Source organism: Columba livia, chromosome Z (assembly GCF_036013475.1).
Source record: "Columba livia isolate bColLiv1 breed racing homer chromosome Z, bColLiv1.pat.W.v2, whole genome shotgun sequence".
NCBI lineage: Eukaryota > Metazoa > Chordata > Aves > Columbiformes > Columbidae > Columba > Columba livia.
Genome location: NC_088642.1, coordinates 16,742,744 through 16,765,235, shown reverse-complemented (window position 1 = coordinate 16,765,235; position 22,492 = coordinate 16,742,744). Strand labels below are relative to the sequence as shown.

Genomic DNA, 22,492 nt, shown 5'->3' with positions numbered 1-22,492 from the left:
ACTACTGTTTTAGGTGCCTTACTGTATCAGGAACATCCACAATGGGTTGACAAATGACACAGGACTAAAGGAGACCTGACCTCCTGCAGAGCACCAGCTGGAAGACAGAAGGCCCCATCATACTTGAATACTTGTGTTTAGTTCCACAGTTACATTGTTCTAGACTAAATACCAGATGCTACATTACCATCTATAGGAAGCAGCTGATTCAGTACTAAGCATATCTGTAGTATATTTACTTCCTTGGTATTTCTGTGTGTCACGCAAAGTATTTTAGTTTGTGTGTCGTGTTGCGCTGTACAGTCTTACTTGTCCATCAGTGGACAAGGGAAGAACTACTGATATCATCTCTCTGGAGTTCTGTAAGGTCTTTTACATGATCCCCCCCCCACATCCTTCTCTCTAAATTGGAGAGATATGGGTTTGATGGATGGACTGTTAAATGGATAAGGAACTGGATGTTCACATCTAGAGAGTAGTGGTCAATGGCCTAATGTCCCGATGGAGATCAGTGATGAGTGGTGTCCCTCAGGGGCCTGTATTGGCATAGCTACTGTTTAATATCTTCATCAATAACATAGACAATGGGATCAAGTGCACCCTCAACACATTTACAGACAACACCAAGCTGAGTGGTGCAGTTGACATGCTTAAGGAGCAGGATGCCATCCAGAGGGACCTGGACAAGCTCAAGAAGTGGGCCCATGAGGTCCAACAAAGCCATGTGCAAGGTTTTGCATGTGGGTTGGGGCAAACCCCAATATCAATACAGGCTGGGGGATGAAGGAATTGAGAGCAGCCCTGTGGAGAAGGACTTGGGAGTACTGGTGGATGAAAAGCTGGACATGATCCAGCATTGTGTGGTTGCAGCCTAGAAAGCCAACTGTATCTTGGGCTGCATCAAAAGGAGCATGGCCAGCAGGTCAAGGGAGGTGATTCTGCCCCTCTGCTCCACTCTGCTGAGACCCACCTGGAGTCCTGCGTCCAGCTATAGAGCCTCAGTACAGGACAGACATGGACCTGTTGGAGAGGGGCCAGAGGAGGCCACAAAAATGACACATTTATGCAGTCTGCTTCTAGAAATATGAGAATGTTTGTACCTTTTTAGGCAAGCTGAAAAAGGGGACTCCAAATGACAGTATTATTCTTTAACTAATATGCTGCTTTATCACATAAAATGGTAGATACAGGGGGGAAAAAAATTACATCCCATAAAATAAGAATATGGACCGAACTGCCAGATCTGCAGCCTGGCAGAGACACCAAACTGGAATAGTAACAAATTACTATCATGGTTGCTGATGACATCAAAACAAATGTGTGTCCACATTTGTTTTTGTGTCCAAAGGCAAGGGCTTTAGGATTTGGGCATTGGTATTCCAGTTTTTTTATAGAAACTGAAATGAAACACAGTCTTCTGGCTCACAACTTAACTGGGTAGAACATCTTGTAACACATCTCACTACATATGCATTTCTACTACCCTTGGAATTGGAGATATTAAGGGACAGAGATCTAGAAAAACTAATATACTCAACAACATTACCGAGACATAATGTACCAAGATACAAGTTATAATGTCTGTCGAAGATTTGAGTTAATCTGTGTTTCATATGGGATACTTGAATGATAGGAGAACAAATGAAGGCAAATTTAAAGACTTGTATCTCTAAACTTTTTACAAAACCTGAATAACCATACATTTTTTATTTTTTTCCAGCCAGCAGACTTCACAGGAAAGCAAGCACTGAAGCAGATTAAAGAAAAGGGGCTGAAACGACGACTGGTATATCTCACTGTGGAAACAGATAATGTTGATCCAGAGGGAAATGAAAGTGTGTGGCATAATGGCAAGGTAAGGACTATAGATCATGTTACAAGAAACCAGTGTTAATTCTCCATTAACAGAATCTAACTTTGTGTTCCAAGTGTGAATGCATTATTTTTGTTTTACTGGCACAGAACAATTTGAAGCTATAGCCATTTTCTAATCTTCAAGCAGGAAATATCTATAAAAAGCTCCCATGAAATACCATCTAGTTACAGAAACTAGAGTTGGAACAGACTAAAGAGTTTACTCATATATTCTCTTGTCCTGCAAGTTCACCATTGTCCAAAACACACTTTCGCTACTCACTTAGAAGAAGCAAAACAACAGCAAAGTTTAGGCCTCCACACTTCAGCTCAGACTGCATGCTGAAATGCTCACTAGCAGTTTAATTATTGTACAGAACAAATACATACATGTGTATAGTGTTTGTTTCAGTGAAAATTTACTTGAACAAAATAAGAATATACTTTTTTCAAGGAGCATAAGCTTCCTATTTTAAGGTGATGCCACCCACAGTACAGAATATTATGAACTGCATGACACATTTGAAACTTGCTTGATGTCTGAAGTGTATACACCAAAGCTAGTATATGAGAGGTATAGTTGTTTGTTTGGTTGGTTTGGTTTAAAAAAATCCCACCGTATCTTGAAAATAAAGATAAATGTTTGTGGGTTTTTTTCAGGTTATTGGCAACACCACTTCTGGATGTTTCAGTTACAGTGCTCAGCGAAGTCTGGCTTTTGCATATGTTCCCACAGAACTCAGCAAAATCGGACAGAAATTGGAAGTTGAGCTTTTAGGAAAAAATTATCCAGCAACCATTATACAAGAGCCACTGGTGCTGACTGAACCAACGAGAATACGCCTTCAGAGAAAGGGTGGAAGTCCCAAAATATAAACACAGATGAGGATACAACAAATTGTGCAGTATGAAATAGTTCCATTAATATGCATGAAATTTAGAGAAACAAACTATTCAGATTTGCTAATTGTTAACACAAGATCCTCAGTGCCATACATCAGTGAGAAATTCCATGTAGGTAGTTACCCTCTTGCTTCCTTGTGTGGGCTGTTCACGTTAGAGATCAGAGCAGAGTTCATGTGTTCACCCTTCTCAGTAGCACTTGTGAGCAGAAAATGGCAGGGCATGAGTAGATCCTTGATTCAGCTTGCTACCACGTTGGCTGCCACATCTGAATTAATGTGGAGGAGAAAGCTGCTCTTGGTATGGGCCAACAGCAATTTCTTCTTCCTCCTCCTTGATTCTCAGAGTTCCTCCTTTGCCTGTCCTTGGGGTAAAGTAGCTTATCCTTACAACATGGCATCACAAACTCGTTAAAATGTATACTAGTTCTGCACAGAAATGCTTCCTATGGCATTTAAATACACCTCAGTGATCATTAAAAATAATAAAGGCTATAATAAAGGCAAACTGAACTATTAACCTTTTTTTCCCAGTGTGTCACCCTGTCAGAAATTCCTACAGAAGATCAAATCTTGTTCTTCCTAATGAAACAGTTATAGGAAGCCCATTATTCCTTATTTTATATGAATCATCTGGTAGATTACATGTAATATTCTACAACACACAGAATGTTATTGCTCAGTTTTGAATAGAACTGTATTATGAATTCACTGTTCCAAATCTGAAGAGCCAGGCTGAGACCAGAGAACTTCTATTCTTCCTTTTTCTGTCAATTATAGGTTGAACAGCAGTAAGAATCATATGGTGTTACACAGAAATATTAACAATGAATAAAAATATTAAATCCACAGCAGAGGAGCTTTTTTCAGTGTTACATATTCAATAAACAAATAAGCAGGATTGGGACAATGTAAATTATGGGAACACACAAAGTTATTAAAACACTCTTCCGAATTCCATAATATGCTCAACAATTCTTTTGAATAGAAGCAATGTCACAATTTTCTGAAGAAATGAATGTCGGGGGGAGGAGTGTTCAGCAACTTTCATGATTTCCTGTCACTGCTTCTTTTCATTATATGTTGTGATACAGTGTTGCATAAATTTGTGGTGTCAGGATACAGCATGAGGGAGTGAATAGGAGCGAGAATGTTTAAGTAGTACATCCATGTTTTAAGAGAATTTCTAACCAATCAAACAGAAATACCAGGACAGAAAGACTAGCGGGGATAATTTTTGAGTCTTCCACAACCTCATTAACTAACAGAGGAGACACCTCTGTAACAAGGTGAAAAAAATGACAGTTGCTCATATAGGAAATTTTCTGAAATATTCACATTTCTGTGTGTAGAGTAATCAGGACATGTCAAAAGGCAGTTTCGTCAGACATATTTTTTGTCATTTTCCATCATTTTCCTTTATTCTTTCTCCATCTCCAGAGAGTTTTGATACACCAGAGTAGATGTTACTACCACCATTTGAATTTCTGTTCCCAGTTCCTACATGCTGTGGCAAGATGTGCCCTATTCATACTTTGTGTGGAAAGATAAATCAACATGGATACCATGATACTGTATGTCACTCTAATGACTTCATTAATCATTGACTTAAAAAGAGCAGCAAAATTACTCAACCCCAAATTCAGAAAAGATACACTGAAACATAGGGGACTAAACGTAGGCCATTTATAGGATTTATTTTTTCAATTCAAGAGAATAGTCTCTGATATAAATAATATTTTCTGATTGGGATTCCAAATCCCTCAAGTAGTAACTAAAACCAACCAAACATAAGAAAACATGATAGGCAGCAACATCTAGCCCATGACTGTGCCGTATCTGCTGCATATGTTTTAGTGGGTAGAACTTCATGTTTTAACCTGGTGGCTCAGACAAGCAGGTTATCCAATTCTGGTGGAGCAGGATAACCAGCAACTTGTCTACAAGGGAAGAGTTCAGCTGCACTTGAACTCCATGATACCTTTGGAAATGTGTCAGGTGAATAGCTATTATGTATTTTATTCCAAAATTTGTATCCAACATTTCTCATTTCACCAGCACTGTGTAGATTTTCAAAATAATTATTTTGAATGAACAAGAATGGTTTCCATGAGAATGGGAACATTCAAATGGAATTATACCTATAATAAGGACATGGGAGAAAATACTAAAATATACAGTTCAGTGAAACAGCCATGACTGGTGATGGGACCTGAACTAAAACCAAGCTAAATCGGAACTTTCCAGCGTGTTGAGCAGTATGAATCACATCTCACCAAAGAAAATGTAACTCATAGTCACATACTAGATTGTCAGCAGAAATTTACTTCAGGGAAAACTGACTTCAGGACAGTATTGTTCCCTGTTGTTCCAATACCAGCTGTGGACACACATTGTAGAAAAAAAAAAATGTGGCATCACTCATCATTGCTGTCGTTTTCAAACCATCAGGAAATTCTTTGGGATTTATTAAAAAAATCTGGTATATTTGTAGACTTATCCAGTACACTTCATTCATAGAAGCAGGAACTTTCTTTCTACAGAGACTTGTCAATCAAAAAGAAGGCCGACAGGAGTCTGACATACTCAATATTTGCCTTTCTTAACAAGAAACAAAATTTTTAATGTGGCTTTTCCTTTCACCTTTTACCAAACAGTTATATAAATTTGGAAATGCACGTGTGTGCCATTCCAGCTAAATATAAAACACATGGCTATTTGATCTTTAACTGGACACCAAAATTTATATGTATTCCATGGATGAACAATTGGAGATGACAGCTATTTCTGTCCTTTCACAGTCTTAGATATTAATCAAGATTATAACTAAGGTAGTGGTCGCTTAAAATATTGCTTTAGATGACACGGTTTGAAGAAACAGCCCTGTTGACAGAGCTGTTATTTCTGAGTTGCTTCACTTCCTTCCTATTCAATAACGGTCACAAGTACCTTCTTACAGCCAGACCTAGGTCAAGACTTTTCACCTGTACAAACAAAATGAGGAGAAAAAAAACACTGTGATGCTCATGACTTTGTAGAAGCGGTGGACAGGGGAGAGGACGACAGCAGCAGCTGATGATGGCAGGAGAACAGGCCATGCACTTTTCTCCTACGGGAATGACTGCCGTCTCGCACAGCTCAGCTGCTTCTGCAGTGGCACTGGCAATTTGTCTTTCCCAGGCTGGCAAGCAACAAGGCCATGGCTGTTTTGCAGCGGCCTCACTTTGCTTATGCATAAAATAAACTGGATGAGCTGCCATGGTGTTACATAGGAAGACAGAAATAACAGTCTTGTTACTTGTATCAGAATACACTGTGCCCTCGACTTAAACAGTTGTATTGAGGCCCTTGGAAACACAGCTGACTTGAAAGGCAAGAAGTTCCTTGGTTCCCCTAGGAAAGGCGCCGTGGCTTAAAATGGATGTTTCATACGGGAATTGAAAGAAGATGAACCCCAGCATCACTGAGCTGTATGCTAACACCGCGAACAGCTTTACGATCGCACTTTTTTTGGACTCATTTCATAAACTACTCGGCCTACAGCTGCACCATTTTCACCCACGGCGGGACCTCCGAACCCTCGCCGTTCTCATCCCCGCACAAGCTCGGACCGAGCTGCACCGCAGGGCTGCGGGACAGGCGGCGGTCGCAGCCCACCCGGGCCGGGGGGGCGCCGCAGCCCGGCGCGCTCTGCGGGAGGAGCCTGGCGCTGCCGCCGCCGTGGCCCGTCCCCGGGGCGGTCCCCGCGGCCCAGTTCCTGCTGGCGGGGATGGCGCGGCGGGCGGGCGTGCGGCCGGGGCTCTGCCTGCTCTTCTGGCTGCCCCTCTGCCTGCCCCGGCTGGCGGCGGCGCGGCCGCCCGCCCCGCACTTGGTGCTGGTGCTGGCCGACGACCTGGGCTGGGGCGACGTGGGCTGGCACGGCTCCGCCATCCGCACGCCGCGGCTGGACGCGCTGGGGGCGGGCGGCGTGCGGCTGGAGCGGTACTACACGCAGCCGCTGTGCACCCCCTCCCGCAGCCAGCTCCTCAGCGGCCGCTACCAGGTAGGGCGAGGGGAGCGGGACGCCCGGCGACACTCAGTGCCGGGGTTGTCGCCCCAGAGCGGCCGTGCCCGCGGGGATGGCGCTGGAGCTTCCTCCTTTCTTCCCTCTCTCCGTCCCTTCCTCTGTCCCTCCAACCCAGCCGCTCCTCCCCGCCTTCCTTGGCGGGCTGTCGGCAGGTGGCTGGTGGGGTGTTTCTCTGCTGCTTGTTTTCAGCAGTACTGTGTGTTGTTTGGCCTTCTTGGGAGGAACCTACTGTATGAATACAAGATGTGTTTATATGCAGACAAAACTTAATTCACTTACTTTTGGCTTTCTAGCTCAGCAATAAACTGAGGATGGGTTTAGTGCAAGTTGTGCTTCAGAAAAGCTGAGGTGCTCTCTATGCTTCAGTTGTATTCATAGGCGTGGCGGTGTATTGTGAAAAATATTCCTGTTATAGTCACCTTCTGTTATGTACTTCTGAACTAAACAGCCATACAGGTGAGATGCAGCCAGAAGTGGATAAGCGCTATGTACTCAGTTTACACAGCCTGTTTTCCAATGCAGTGTTTAAATGCATTTCGTTAGTAAGTTCTCCATTGTGTGGTAACATAATTGTAGACATTTATGCACCCATTGGTGGAGCACGCAGACTGACCCTCAGTCAGGGTGTCTAGCTGCTTCGAAGTCCTAGTAATGATTTTTCTCTTTTATTTTTTTGGTTGCACAGGTGTAAGAATTTGACTTTACCATAATGCTATAATGCCCACTTTCCCTTCTTTCTGTTGCAACTTTAGCAGAAATGAGGTGGGGGGAGGGTGGGAGGAAGAATACAGCACAGACAGAAAGGAGAAACTCACGAAGGGTTAAGTATATTACAGAAACTTCCCCTCTCTCTCAGAAAGTCCTGCACATGCATGTTAACCATGGTGATTTATCAAATGAGAATGAAAATAAATGTCATCCTGTATTAGTGGATGTTATCTCTTGTCACATTAAGTTGTTCTAGGTGATAACTACTCTTTCCAAGCAACATCTGTTCCTAGAAACTCCCAAAGTCAATAATAAAGAGTAGAAAGATGCAATTGCCTTTTTTTTTTTTTTTTTGAACAAACTCTTTAAACCCTTTTATGTAAGTAAGATTTGAAAAGGTAACCTAAATCTGGTCCTGTTTGGACTTGGAATTTTGATAGTCATCTTGCAGTCCATAAAGAAATAAGTTCAAAAGTGTTCACTTATGAAAAATACAGATTTTTATTACTATCATTTTCCTCTTTTTTTGCTTTCTTTCTAAAGAAAAATTACAATGCTTTGCAAGCTTGTGTCTTTCACTACATCAATAATCTTTTTGTAAAGCTATGTTTTAAAAAAAAACCCAGCTGCTCTTTGAAATAAAATTAGTAACTAGTAGGCCCTTCATGAGAGTCTACTTACCCACCTGCCCAAGATCAAGGCTTATTTGGTTTAAAAGTGAGTTCAAAGTGTTGCTGAAGTGGTGGAAATATTTGGTAAATAAGATATTTATACTTGTGTGTGTATGTTTGCTGGCCTAAGTTTAGGGTAGCGTGTGTTTGTTTTTTTGTTTTGTTTTGTTCTGTTTTTTTCCTGGAGCAGATAGGAGAGTTGACAAAAGCCAACTTGTAGTACACTTACTGCACTGACAAGACTTCTTGCACCAAGCAAAGTGTAATACTTGGAGTATCATGATGGGTCATGCTTATGTAAAGAGATACAAAATTCACCACTTGTTAAGACTGGAAACGTGGAACTGTTAGAGGTCAGATTTGGCAGTGTCTAAAACTTGTGTTAACTTTGGTATCCAAATCCTTTTTTTGTAAAACTGTGCACACTCATTTAAAATATGTAAATAACTATATAAATGTGTGATATTCGTCTACCTTTGTTTCAGTAAAGCATTTGACACAGTCTCCCATAGCATCCTCACAGCTAAACTGAGGAAGTGTGGTCTGGATGATCGGGTAGTGAGGTGAACTGTGAACTGGCTGAAGGAAAGAAGCCAGAGAGTCGTGGTCAATGGGGCAGAGTCTAGTTGGAGGCCTGTATCTAGTGGAGTGCCTCAAGGGTCAGTACTGGGACCAGTACTATTCAACATATTCATCAACGACTTGGATGAGAGAACAGAGTGCACTGTCAGCAAGTTTGCTGCTGACACCAAGCTGGAAGGAGTGGCTGACACACCAGAAGGCTGTGCTGCCATCCAGAGACCTGGACAGGCTGGAGAGTTGGGCGGGGAGAAATTGAATCAAATACAACAAGGGCAAGTGCAGAGTGTTGCATCTGGGCAGGAACAACCCCAGGTTCCAGTATAAGTTGGGGAACGGCCTATTAGAGAGCAGTGTAGGGAAAAGGGACCTGGGGGTCCTGGTGGACAGCAGGATGACCATGAGCCAGCACTGTGCCCTTGTGGCCAGGAAGGCCAATGGCATCCTTGGGTGTATTAGAAGGGGGGTGGTTAGTAGGTCCAGAGAGGTTCTCCTTCCCCTCTAGTCTGCCCTGGTGAGACCACATCTGCAATATTGTGTCCAGTTCTGGGCCCCTCAGTTCCAGAAGGACAGGGAACTGCTGGAGAGAGTCCAGCGAAGGGCAACGAAGATGATGAAGGGAGTGGCGCATCTCCTGTATTAGGAAAGGCTGAGGGAGCTGAGACTCTTTAGCTTGGAGGAGACTGAGGGGTGACCTCATTAATGTTTATGAATATGTAAAGGGTGAGTGTCAGAAGGATGAAGCCAGGCTCTTCTTGGTGACAACCCATGATAGAACAAGAGGCTATGGATACAAACTGTAACACAGGAGGTTCCACTTAAATTGAGAAGAAACTTCTTCACAGTGAGGGTGACAGACACTGGAACAGGCTACCCAGGGAGGTTGTGGAGTCTCCTTCTCTGGAGACATTAAAAAGTTGCCTGGACACATTCCTGTGTAACCTCATCTAGGTGTTCCTGCTCTGGGGGGGGGATTGGACTGGATGATTGTTGAGGTCCCTTCCATTCCCTAACATTCTGTGATTCTGTGTGATTCTCTGTATATGATGTGCATTTAGAAGAATAATGCAAAAAATGTCTTTACCACCCTTTCCTCTAGTGACTGTTCTCTGACACAGGCAAAAGCTTTGTAGCTTCAGCTGCCATGAGCCTTTTTGCCCATCTTCATCCCATTAAAAATCTGTCACTCGGTGTTGAGATGTCATCCCAAGCCTTCAAGGAGACCATAATGGTAATGGTTACCTGTTAGATTTTTAGATGAAAGTTCAAAAGGCTTTATATTTTTTTATTGCACTCGATTTATGCCTGAGAAGATCTTGTAATCCCTTGTCATGCTACTTCCTTGTCTTTCTCCATATTCTCTCTGTCTCCCCCCGTGCTGCTTCCTCGTGTTCCTTGGTGCTACATTGATGAGGACAGGAGACCCTAAAACTAATGCCAGCCTCTGGCGCAGCTTTGTTTCTTTTTGACCCTGCTTATAAAGTAACCTATGAGAATGTGCTACTGTGCTGTAACTAATCTCGCGTCCTTCCTTTCTTTGCTAGATCCACACGGGTTTACAACACCAGATAATCTGGCCATGCCAGCCCAGCTGTTTGCCACTGGATGAGAAACTCCTCCCAGAGCTTCTTCAAGAGGCTGGATACGTTACGCACATGGTGGGGAAGTGGCATTTGGGGATGTACAAAAAAGAATGCCTTCCCACCCGCAGAGGATTCGACACTTACTTTGGTAATGGTTAAATTTAACATGGGCAACAAATGCAGTGTTAAAAATTCTGAGAAACTGCCCCGATTCTTCTAAGAACAGCAGATTTACTATTAGTGTATAAGCAAATCAATACATGATCCAAAGTATAGCTGCTTAAAATAAGATAGTGCCTTAAATGCGTGCCCAAACCTTACAACTTACTGAAGAAAATAGTTATTGTCTGGCTCCAAATAAAGTATTTCTCTCCTATGATCTGCATTTAATTTGGTTCCATGATGTTTAAAAGATTTAAGATGTAGTGATTGGTTTGTTTTTATCAGTGTCTTTAATCTGAACATTTTGTGTCGGATCAAACAGTAGACATTGCTTGCTCTGCCAACAATGTTACACTTCTAAAAGCTGGTATTTTTAAGAGAGAAATAGACATCATACCACACTGTGTTCCTGCTTTGTGAACAGAGTAGCACTGGTTTCCCAGAGCCTGTGGCAAGGAAAATGGTGTGAGAGGCTCCACAAAACAGTAGCCAAGAGGTCTGTTGCAGGAACTCACAAGTTATGAAGTCAAATCCTCAGATTAAAAGATAATGCCAGAATTAGACTGTCCAAGTGTATTTACAAAGTAGCTTGTAGCGACGCATTGTTTATTCTTCCTCACAAAGGCTCATGTCCCAGAATTGATTGGATGTTTATTAGTTTTGCGCAAGTGCCGCAGATGTTACGTGAGTCGGGCTGCCTGCAAGACATCTTGTGTGTGGTACCAAATACAAAGTTGTCCATCTCCACCTGGTTGTCTTTAGGACACCTTCATTGAATGGCGAATTTCAAAACAGTTCTTCAAAATAGCATTGCAAGCCGTTGATATTACTGCTGATCACTTCTACAGCTGAGAAAGTAAGAGACAGAGAAACGCTGAAGGCCACGTTCCTTATTTAACTTTAGCTACTTAAATGAAGAGCCTGGCTGTGCGATGTGCTCATAATAGACAGTGCTGATCCAAACATCAGGTGGGAAGAGCCACTCCCTTAGATTGTGTCTCTTTTGACTAGTCAGGGAGTTTGTTGCCATGGTTTCACAACTGAATTAAGCTAATATATATGGATTGTAATATAATGGCTCTTTGCTTAAATGTATATGCATTTATCTCATATTTCATCCCTTTGCAGGAGCCTTTTTTATGGCACAGATGTAGATAGGAGCACCTCTTCTATGAGCACAGGCTGAGACGGTTGGGATTGTCCAGCCTGTAGAAGAGAAGGCTCTGGGGACACTTTGTTGCGGCCTTTCAGTACCTAAAAGAGGCCTACAGGAAAGCTGTAAACGGTCTTTTTACAGGGGCATGTAGTGATAGGACAAATGGTAATGGCTTTAAACTGAAAGAGGGTAGATTTAGATTACTTATAAGGAAGAAAGTCTTCACAGTGAAGGTGTGAGGCACTGGCACAGGCTGCCCAGAGCAGCTGTGGATGCCCCATCCCTGGAAGTGTTCAAGGCCAGGTTGGATGGAGCTTTGAGCAACCTGGTCTAGTGGAAGGTGTCCCTGCCCATGGCAGGGGCTTGGAACTAGATGATCTTTAAGAAATATTAGAGAGCAGTGTAGGGGAAAGGGATCTGGGGGTCCTGGTGGACAGCAGGATGACCATGAGCCAGCACTGTGCCCTTGTGGCCAGGAAGGCCAATGGCATCATGGGCTGTATTACAAGGGGGGTGGTTAGTAGATTGAGAGAGGTCCTCCTTCCCCTCTACTCTGCCCTGGTGAGACCACATCTGGAATATTGTGTCCAGTTCTGGGCCCCTCAGTTCAAGAAGGACAGGGAACTGCTGGAGAGGGTCCAGCGTAGGGCAACGAAGATGATGAAGGGAGTGGAGTATCTCCCTTATGAGGAAAGGCTGAGGGAGCTGGGTCTCTTTAGTTTGGAGAAGAGGAAACTGAGGGGTGACCTTATTAATGTTTATAAATATATAAAGGGTGAGTGCCACGAGGATGGAGCCAGGCTCTTCTCGGTGGCAAACAGTGATAGGACAAGGGTTAATGGGATCAAGCTGGAACACAAGAGGTTCCACTTAAATTTGAGAAAAAACTTCTCAGTGAGGGTGACAGACACTGGAACAGGCTGCCCAGGGAGGTTGTGGAGTCTCCTTCTCTGGAGACATTCAAAACCCGCCTGGACATGTTCCTGTGCGACCTCACCTAGGCGTTCCTGCTCCAGCAGGGGGATTGGACTAGATGATCTTTTGAGGTCCCTTCCAATCCCAAACATACTGTGAAACTGTGATACATACTGTGATACTGTGAAATCTTGCCCTGGGACTGAGTAGGCTCTTGATGCAGGGGCCTTAACAGTGGCTGGCTCTGGGCATGGTCATTGGAGTGCCCAGCATGACATTATTTTTCAGAGAATGTAGCAGTTTTATATCCTATAATGTTCATGTAATGTCAGTAGGTGTTGATAGCAATTAAGGGGCATTTGATTCTTTAGCAACCCTGATGTGGTGACTCCTGCACTGAGCACTCAAAGTGGAAAAATGCAACATGCAGCTTTGAGTACATCAATGTAGACAGTCTGTCCACAAAACCTCTCCTTTTACGTTGAAACAAAAGCCATGTTTTTCCTCCTAAAACTTGTTAAAGTTTATATTGTTTTTAAAACAGTACTTCCTTCTTTTTGTAAACATTTTTGTTGACAGGTAACTGTATATGAAGCTATTGAATAAAAAGGCAAGTGGAGTTCCTCCATTTTGAGCTTTTGTCCCCAGTTTTCATTTAATTTAGCAGAACTTAAGAATATATTTTTGCAGGTTTGTCTTTTTTTTTTTTTTTTCCATGGTATTGGGGGATAAATCTGAAGTCTAATTTCTAAAGTAACAATTACTGAAATTCCAAAAAAAAAAATTTGAAGAGGTTTTTTTCTAGTTGATAAAAAGTAAAGGCATTCAGTGCTTAAGAGGATATCCCTTGATAGGACCAAATCTATACCTGTGTAAGTTTTGCATAGTTTGTTTCTTTTGGGTATCTTTAAATAATCGTGTCTCTTTTTTTCACCAGTTGGTGTCAGCAGTGGTTCAGAAGTTGCTTTACAGCTGACATAGAAAATGCTTCATACTTGGATGGTTTGGTTTTGAATGTTTTTTTTTTTAATTCCAAACTTTTTAATAGAGGGAAAAGTCTTATATGGAAATACAGATATATGAAATCATACCAGCTAAAAATCAGAGTAGTACATGGATAAGTCACTGCCTTTGCTATCAGCACTTTAGTTTAATGCTAATGTATTTTATATCATGTTGTGAATATAAAGTCATTGAACTGCTTTCAGAATGTTTCATGTGTTTTGAAATTGCTACCTCCATTAGCAACAAAAAGTCTATGAAATATTAAATGTTGAGCTATTTAGACCTGTCAGGGGATGTTGCTGCAAATGACTAAATGTTGGATGAGTGTTTCAGCTCAGAACAACTGAAGTTTTGACATTTATTTTTTACTTCCCCCACTTCCCATCTGTTTATATGACATTATATTGGCCTGCTTATTTGACATCTTCTCCTGTTCTAGGCTATCTTCTGGGGAGTGAGGATTATTATTCTCATGATCGTTGTGTCCTCATCAAAGCAAAGAACATAACGCGCTGTGCGCTGGACTTCCGAGATGGAGAAGAAGTTGCTACTGGGTTTAAAAACATGTACTCTACTAATTTATTCACAGAAAGAGCTATAGATCTTATAGCCCATCATAAAACTGAGAAGGTGCAGTCAGCAGCTGTTGTTGATAACTTTAGCACTAAAGAATGCTTAAAAATACTAGTGAAATATTGAAATATTAATGGAGAGTCCTGTACTGAAGCTGTAAGTCTGTGTTTTTCAGCAGGGTGCATAGAGCTAAATGTGAGAAGTAGCAGCAGTAAAACTTGCCTTGTCTTTTGCCAGAATCAGCTTTGGCTGCATAGCCCTGCCTGCTATCCTTCTCTATTTCTTTTTTAAGAATGCAAGTAATTTATAGAAATGATTTAGCATGTAGTTTGCTCTTCTAAAAAGAGAATGGAGACTCTGGGAGAAGTTTCATAGCAATAAACTGTTAAAAACTGTGTTATGAATAAAAGATACACCTGATGTTTTTTCACAGCTTTGCAAAAGTCCTCTATCAGAGTTTTATTATTTTATGCTTAGAGATTAGAAGTAAGAAGTATAGAAGAAATCAAAACACAGTGCCTGCAGCTGTTGATTAATCAGCTGCTTTTGCTGCAGTAAGTTTTGCATTTGGTATTGTATGCTCAACTAATTTCCGTTCTGTCCCTTCCACCCCAGCCCCTCTTTCTCTACCTTGCTTTTCAGTCCGTCCATGAACCTCTTGAAGTCCCTGAAGAATACATGAAACCGTATTCCTCCATTAAAGATGCAAAGAGGCGCCACTATGCAGGAATGGTGACTCTTATGGATGAAGCTGTAGGGAATCTTACGGACGCTCTGAAAAGATATGGTCTTTGGAACAACACGGTTCTTGTTTTCTCTACTGGTAAGTTCATTTAAATTTCTTTCAGTAATAACTTTAATAGAGTGTCTAACAAGCTGACTGCAGAGACATCTGCCCGCTCCGTCCTTCCTCCATAAATTGTCTAGCTCTAGAAGAGTGATGAAAGTGAAACAGGACTTTATACCAGATGGAGCAGTTTCTCCCCTGCCTCGTATGGCTTTCTCAAACACGACAAAAAATCTCTGAAGAAGTGTCTGTGCAAATGGGGGATCCTCCTATCGGAGTAAAAACAGCATTGTAAAAACTGGGGAGTGCAGTGAAGTTGGAGGCATCTTAATTGCGCCTGCAGTTACTGAGTATCTAATCAGAGTTGCATCCTTACTGAGAGCTATCTACCAAAATCATTTGTCCTGAGCTATAGGTAGCTGTCTGATCGGTCTATAAATTGCCACATTTTGCATGAAGCATGAACAGCCAGACAGCAAGCAGTTTGAAGCCAAAACTCTTCATTTCCCTTACCTCCATGTAACATGTAATTTTTGTCTTGCTTGAAATATTTCACTGCCACCTTACTCCTGTGAAGCAAAGCTCTGTTAATAAAAAAGTTTAGCATGTCTAGGCTGCCAAATTACAAGCTTAGTTCTTGTATGTGCTAGCACATGATCTGGTTTCTAGATTATTAGGATAATGCAAATAATACATTACAAAGCAGTCTCTCTTGTTTCCAAATTAGGAATGAAACAGAACCCTTTTGAAATACAGCTGCCTGGCTGTATTTCAGGAACATAGTTGTTCCTGTTTAGTTGGGAGTGGGAATTAACCTTTCCATGCTTACAATTGCTCTTTTGCCCAGGCTTTACATACTAGGGTTGTCAAAATGGCAAATTAATTTTCTGTGAACACTTTAAACCCCCCCACAAAACACAGCAAAAACAAAACCAAAGAAAAACCAACAACACCACAAAAAACCCGAACTCCAAGTTTTTATGAAAATGCAGTGATGCATCTTGAGTATAGCAGCTGCTTCCTATAGCACTTGGAATCTCAGATTTTCATTTTGAGTCCAGACCTGTTTGCCTTGTGGTGTTATATTTGTGTCCAGGATTTGGCTCTAACACAATTCGATAACTCTTCTATGTCTGTTTCTGTTTACAATGTTTTCATATTTAGAACTGAAAGTAAGCAAAGCCATATGGAAAATGATAGCAATATTTATCCCATGTGGAAAAAATCCAGTTTATGCTGATGGGGTCCTGTTAGAGTTATTTCACTGATGTTTGTTCAGTACATTGTAGAATAAAACTGGAGACATTTGAGTTGGAATTACAGGGTATGACTGAATTAAAAAGACAAATTTCTTCTTTTGTTTGTAAAACATTTTTTTCCAAACAATTAGAATATACATGGGTTTTAACAGTAGTCGTCTTGCAATCAGTTCAACAAGAGTCAAACAGCCATGAGAATCCAATGTCTACCCTATCTAATGGCACTTGAGTTAACGGGCATTTTAAACTGCTGGGAGTGGAATTTAATATGCCTGAAATGCAGGGAAATTGGGCCTAGATCAAGCAGGTCAGGGTCATTGATTCTTTTTTTCTTTTCACTTTTCACTTCAAACAACTGTTCTTTACAGGCGTAAAACATTGCATGCTTTAAATATCCAGTTTCCAGAAAACAAATGTCAAAACCATTAAGCGTTAAAAAAAAAAAAAAAGCCAAAAAAAGAAAAAAAAAGAGCGTGAAATCTATACAGCTTTTCTATATTATATTTATTGCTTTTTCAGATGTTGTGGTTTAAAATTGGCATTAGAAAGTGATTGAAAAGAAACATGAGCACATCTTCAATTGATCATCTTGTACAGAGTTGTGCTATGCAAGATCTCTCTGCACAGCTTTCAGGTCCTTTGCAACTGGGGCTCTGTGTGTGCCCTAGTAGCTACAATGTGGGTAGATACTTAGAACATATTACCTTCAGCTCTTGAGGTTATGCCTGCTTGAAGATGCTGTGCCCTCTCTCCCTGCCCCAAGTGCTGTCCTGGCACTGGGGCACCCTCATCTTCCTCAGCATGACCTATTTTCTTCTATGACCAGGAATTCTCTCCAGAAAGTTCTTTCCATGTTGTGGGGTCAAGAATCAATTTGAGGGTTTAAATGAAGACTGCAAGGGACAATCTAGGGAAGGATAAACTGTATATGTAATTTTAATGAGCACTATCTGTGTGTCTCCTCAGCACAGAAGCTAAAGACATAGGATCATAAAAGCACTATGTTCTGTTATATAATTGTGTGGTATGATAAATGTAGTACTGGAAACCTGTAGAGGAAAAAGAAGTGAAGACCCTACTTTATGGTAGATTTTACTAGATTCATTACTATTCTGCTTAGTTCAGGCCAAAATTCACACTTGGATGTTTGCATCTCTCACTGGTTCAAAATTCCCTCTCAAAAAAGAACTAACAAGCTATCATTTGCTATTGTGCTCTACAGCAAGTAGCATTGCAACAAACACAGTCTGGTTTATCTCTTCACTGTGAATTGCTGGCACCAAAATTAGAGATCTCTTTTTAATGAGTACTCACCAAAATACCCTAGAACATGATATAATCTTTGCTCTTGAGGTAGGTTTCTCTTTACTAAGCTTTTTTGTGTTTCTTCCTGTTTGTATGTGTTACGGCTCAACCAGGATTGCCTTGAAAACGTGCCAGTTGGCAAATGGAGGTACTGCACATCCAGTTCCTCTTTAAAGTGGCCTGATGGAGACACCAGGCCAGTAATGAAGTAATCTGGTCATTAGCAAAGCCTGACTCAACCAGTGTATTGTGTAAATCAGCATCTCTGGTGTCTTTTTGAACAGATACACAAACTATTTCTACAGGTAAAAAAGAAAAATGAAAATATAAGCTAGTTCAATGTTATGTAGTATTATATTTGTATATCAAGTAGTAGCTTGAGAAGTCTTGACTGGTGTGATATGAAATAAAAATTGCTTTTATGGAGTACCTTTTATACTGCAGATACAATTAAGTCTACGTGAATGAGATCAGTGGTGAAAATGAAGTAATTGTCTGTTCAAACAAAACAGATAAAAATGGATGCAGCAGTGTCTTGGATACCCATGGCCTTTTATCTACTAGAAATCACAAAGAATGAGATGTAGGGTTTATTTTTCTTTTTAGGAAAAATCAGAGATTATAACTACCAACTTTCCTGAAGAGGACCTTTATTTAGAATAAGTAAAGGTCATAAAAAACACTCAAGTGGTTCAAATTTACCTCAGCACTATTAACACGGGCTTGGAGTCCAAATTTTGCTTCAAATATAGACCTATGATTTGAGGTAAAAAGTGGGGGTTTGCTGTGAATAGCATGTGTTTATAGTTTCTGCAACATATTACAAGTAATTTTGGCGGAAACTTGCCAACATTAGAGCAAAGAAATTCAACCTCTAATTTCAGTTCTGTATTAAAGCTACTATCCTTTGCTTTATTTAACTTTCAGCTTTTTAATATACTGAATTATTTTGGAGCGAAACTCCTTACTGCTCTCTCTTTCAAGATGTCTGTTAATTCTTAAACGTGGATTAGCACTGCAGTGTCTGGTAGTCGCCATAAGAGGGCTTTCAGTTGTAAAATTTGTGTAGCTTTTCAAGCTTTGGTTTACATTGCTAAGAGGAAACCACATAAATCGTTTCCATAATGGAGCATGTGACAGCGACGCCTGTTTTCACTCTAAAAGAGGGTCTTTTTATCATTTTAGAATTATGATTAATAAGAGCACAGATTGTTTTGGACATACTTACTGATGTTTATACAGTCTCTCCCTCTTATACACACCCAGATTTTTCCCAAAAAATTTCATATTACCCTAATAAAGACTTTTTATATATAGATACATATATAATTTTTTTTCCTCCTTTCCTTCATTTCAGACAACCTATTGTGGCTTTTGTCTAATAAAACGTTGGGATGTTTTTTGCTTATTTCCAGCTCCACTTTGTAGAAACCAGAGCTCCAACTTTCACTGCTTCCCTGAGGGCTTTTTTTAATCTTCTCCCTGATGTCTTTGTTCCTGAATGAACTCCTGCTCCTTCTCTTTTGCTGGTAAGGGACTTCAGAGCCACTTTAAATGTAGATTGTCCAAGCCAACTGAAGGGCAGATTGGTTAGAGCAGTTATTCCCTGGCAGTGTTGTTAGAGGTGCTAATTTTGAAGGTTGCGTTGTCAGATTTTTTTAGTAAACCTGCTCAGTTACAGATCTGAATACCTGCTTTAATTCATCTTGCCAGGAGGTTGTGAGAGGTTCAGTACATTGCCGGCGAGGAAGAAGCCTGGGCATCTCCTGCCTGAGCATCTGCTGCTTCCTGAGAGGAAGGACGCGCAGGTTCCTTAGCCGCAAGCACCTTCAGTCAGGCTAGTTATTTGAGACCATATATTCCCAAATATTACTTTTCTATTCCTTGATTATTTAAGCTTGTTATTATATGGTCAAAATTTGTGGCTGGTCACCGTACTTGCATTGGTCAGAGTTGTTGCATGTCGATAATTAGTGAAAGGTGTGTGTGACTGGAGTTTTATGCTCCAGTGTTGGCTTTTATTCTTTTTTTTTTAGGCTTCTTCCACGTTAAAGTATGGCTGGTAAGAGTAAATTTCATAGAAATAAAAGAATATCTTATGCAGATAACAGTAATGAGATATCTAGACTGTTTTGTAAGAATATATTATCAAAGGTGGAAATGTTATTTTATGATGGAAATTAATTTCAAAATGAAAACCGAGAAGATGTGGATAGTCAATACATTGATATTCCCTCCCCTGTTTTAAAATCCTGTGAAAACCCAAAATGCTTTATAGGAAATGTTTATTTATCTTACTTCTACCATTAACCTCTCCTCATCCACCCTGCTTTTTCTGTGCAAAACTTAACACTCCAAACTCAGGTTCCTGAACAGAGGGTGACTTGTCCCTGAGACACTCCCTTCTTTTTTCACTTTGTGATTGGAATTTCCAACAGAAGTTGAATCTTGAATTTTTCTTCCTATTTTGAGAAAATGCCAGTGCTTAAAGTGAAGTTAATTTGTAAATGAAACTCAGAAGTGAATTCTGCTCAGAGTCACATGCTGGCTATTTTTGTTTAAAGCTTTGGCTTAAGTATGCTAATAATTATACTAGCAAATTTTTTCTCACACTGAAATGAATGCTGAAAACAACTCATTTTATAAATTAACAACATTTAATAATTTCCTGCAGCTCTCGAAGGTTGTCTTAAACTGTGATTACTTTTAAACTGTACTACTTTGTTCTTCACAATGGTGTTTAAGAAGCCATTATTCTTTGTGTCAGAATCTTCTACACCTGAATCAGTGGTCAGGTTCAGTGCTGTATCACTGGGACAAGTCCAAAGTTTTCTCAACTGTGTCTCATTTAACTTTCTTACTGCAGACATATGAACAATTTGTCAGGTTATTCCAGTTGTTTTTAGGTTAAAATTTCCTCTGTGTTTCTCTTGTGTTTAGTGATGGTGAATGCTAGTGTAGACCTGACACAGTGGGGTCTGTAATTATTGAGACCTGTTTAATTATTGAGACTGCTCACAATGAAAGCAGCCGCCTGAAACTGTCTGCACTAGGATTGCTCCTATCATGACAGCTGTATTGGGAGGAAAAAAACCCCACAACAAAACAATAATGCAATAGGATGAAAAAGGACATTGTGCATGCAGCTTTTGTAGGCCTGAATTTGTAACTATTGGAATCTTGTGTATGTCAAATACATTTTTTCCCATTATATCAATTCCTACCCCTCTTCTCCTTTTTTTTTTTTCCAGCTTAGAAAAGTCAGGAGAATAAGGAGACAATTCTGGTGAATTACAAATAAAATATGGAGGTTGATTTATCTGAGCACAACTCAGTAAAAGTTGCTCTATAAACACTCAGTGAAGACGCTCAGCAAATGGTGCTCTGATGCATGAGATGTGTTACATTCCCGTGATGGAAAATAAAAGCCCTATGGATGTATTTAAAGCACAACAAGAATTACATTAGCAGAATTTTATAGTAGAAGGTGTGGTTTTCTGTTTCTATTGTCCCTCTAATGGAAAGGCTTTCAGGAGTTCTTCCATCACACACATGAAAAAATCTGTATTAAGCACTGAAAATATAATAATGCATCAGCACTCTGAAGACACTTTTTGAAGTGGCTTTTTTGCTGCTTATATTGAGCCTTCAAGGTTATTTATTCTGCTGAGAGTATACAACCTGAGACTGAAGTATACAACAGATGTTTTTTCATCAAGTGATCTTAACCAAATGATTTTGGTTTGTTTCATTGGAAGTAAATGTTCTGTGTTAGCCATCAGAGGGAGGGTGCTCACATTTCTGTCACACTTGTAGCATGATTGAAAAATGCAGCAACAAATGGATCTTTCAGATGCAATATAGGAAAGCAGAGAAGAACTTGAGTTCAAATTAAGGGCAAAGTTATTCTCTAATTCGTGCTGTGAGTCTCTTATCCGCTGTGTAGACCTCTGCTGTGTATTCTGTACTCTTTTTTTTTTCTTTTTTTTTTTTTTAATGAAGCCTCAATGGGAGTTCCGCACTTGGAACACATACAGAATAAGCATTATTCATGCTGTGAAGATCAGAGGGGAGAAATTTTCCCCAAATGTGATCCTTTACTGCTATTATCGACAGCGCTCTCTGTTTAACTGTGAGTCACAACCATGAGCTTAAATCACACAAAGGAAGGGCTCTGAAGTCCTGTCCTGTGACCTAGACTTTCAGCAAGAATGTTGGAGGTCAAAAATGAGATGCATTTACAGAGCTGCGCATTGAAGCTGTCTGGTACTTGCTCGTATTTTGTCTGGCACTACTAATTGATATTTGATTCCCTTTCTTAAATATGAAGTTCACCTAGAAAATGTAAAAAGTTGGGTTACATTGTTTGTTTGTTTTAAAGAAGCTTGTTTTGCTTTTTTTTTGTCGATATTGGCAACTGATTGTAGTGTTACTTCTAAACTTCTGTGTATGCAAATTATGCATGTAGACTTGTCTCCTGCTTATATCCATCACTTCATTTTTAAGTAAGTACAGATTAAATGGTTATGTAGTGGTATCATGTCTGCTAGACAACTGTGATGGTTTAAAACTATTGTATCAGTGTTGCTTCCTTGCTTTTTATTACTGTGAACTATTGACTGCCTCTATGATTTCAATAGCATTTTAAACAAAATCATACAAAGCTCAGTTTTGCATTGTGGCGAAGAGATGTTGGCACTTCATGTAACTCATACCTCTGGGATTTGGCTTTTCTGTAGTCTTCCCATCAGAAATAGGCAACAGGAAGAAAGGCATAGGGATATAGATTTCACCCCATCTTCTAGCTTTTTTTTTTCTCTTTGCCTGAGGTTGTTTGCATGTTGCATGTTGCATGTTACTCCTTTTCTTTACTTTTAGTTGCAAGCTTCAGAAACTTGCTTTGTGAAAATGTTGTAGGTAATGTGTCACTTCATTGACATTCTCTGTTTTCAACAATACCGAGAGTC

The 22,492-nt window shown here is 40.4% G+C and overlaps 2 protein-coding genes across 2 annotated transcripts in view; both read left to right on the top strand.

The window, feature by feature from the left end:
- Positions 1 to 3,607, top strand: part of DMGDH (dimethylglycine dehydrogenase) — a 44,235-nt gene extending 40,628 nt beyond the window's left edge. The window contains exons 15-16 of the mRNA XM_065047394.1: positions 1,721 to 1,855; positions 2,515 to 3,607. Coding sequence (XP_064903466.1) covers positions 1,721 to 1,855; positions 2,515 to 2,730 — 351 coding nt within the window. The 3' untranslated portion in view covers positions 2,731 to 3,607. The remainder of the gene's footprint in view (positions 1 to 1,720; positions 1,856 to 2,514) is intronic.
- Positions 3,608 to 6,492: 2,885 nt separating this feature from the next.
- The window catches only part of ARSB (arylsulfatase B), a 70,048-nt gene continuing 54,048 nt past the window's right edge, over positions 6,493 to 22,492 (top strand). Inside the window, exons 1-4 of the mRNA XM_021292211.2 lie at positions 6,493 to 6,798; positions 10,325 to 10,511; positions 14,041 to 14,231; positions 14,790 to 14,997. Of these exons, the coding sequence (XP_021147886.2) occupies positions 6,526 to 6,798; positions 10,325 to 10,511; positions 14,041 to 14,231; positions 14,790 to 14,997 (859 nt within the window). The 5' untranslated portion in view covers positions 6,493 to 6,525. The remainder of the gene's footprint in view (positions 6,799 to 10,324; positions 10,512 to 14,040; positions 14,232 to 14,789; positions 14,998 to 22,492) is intronic.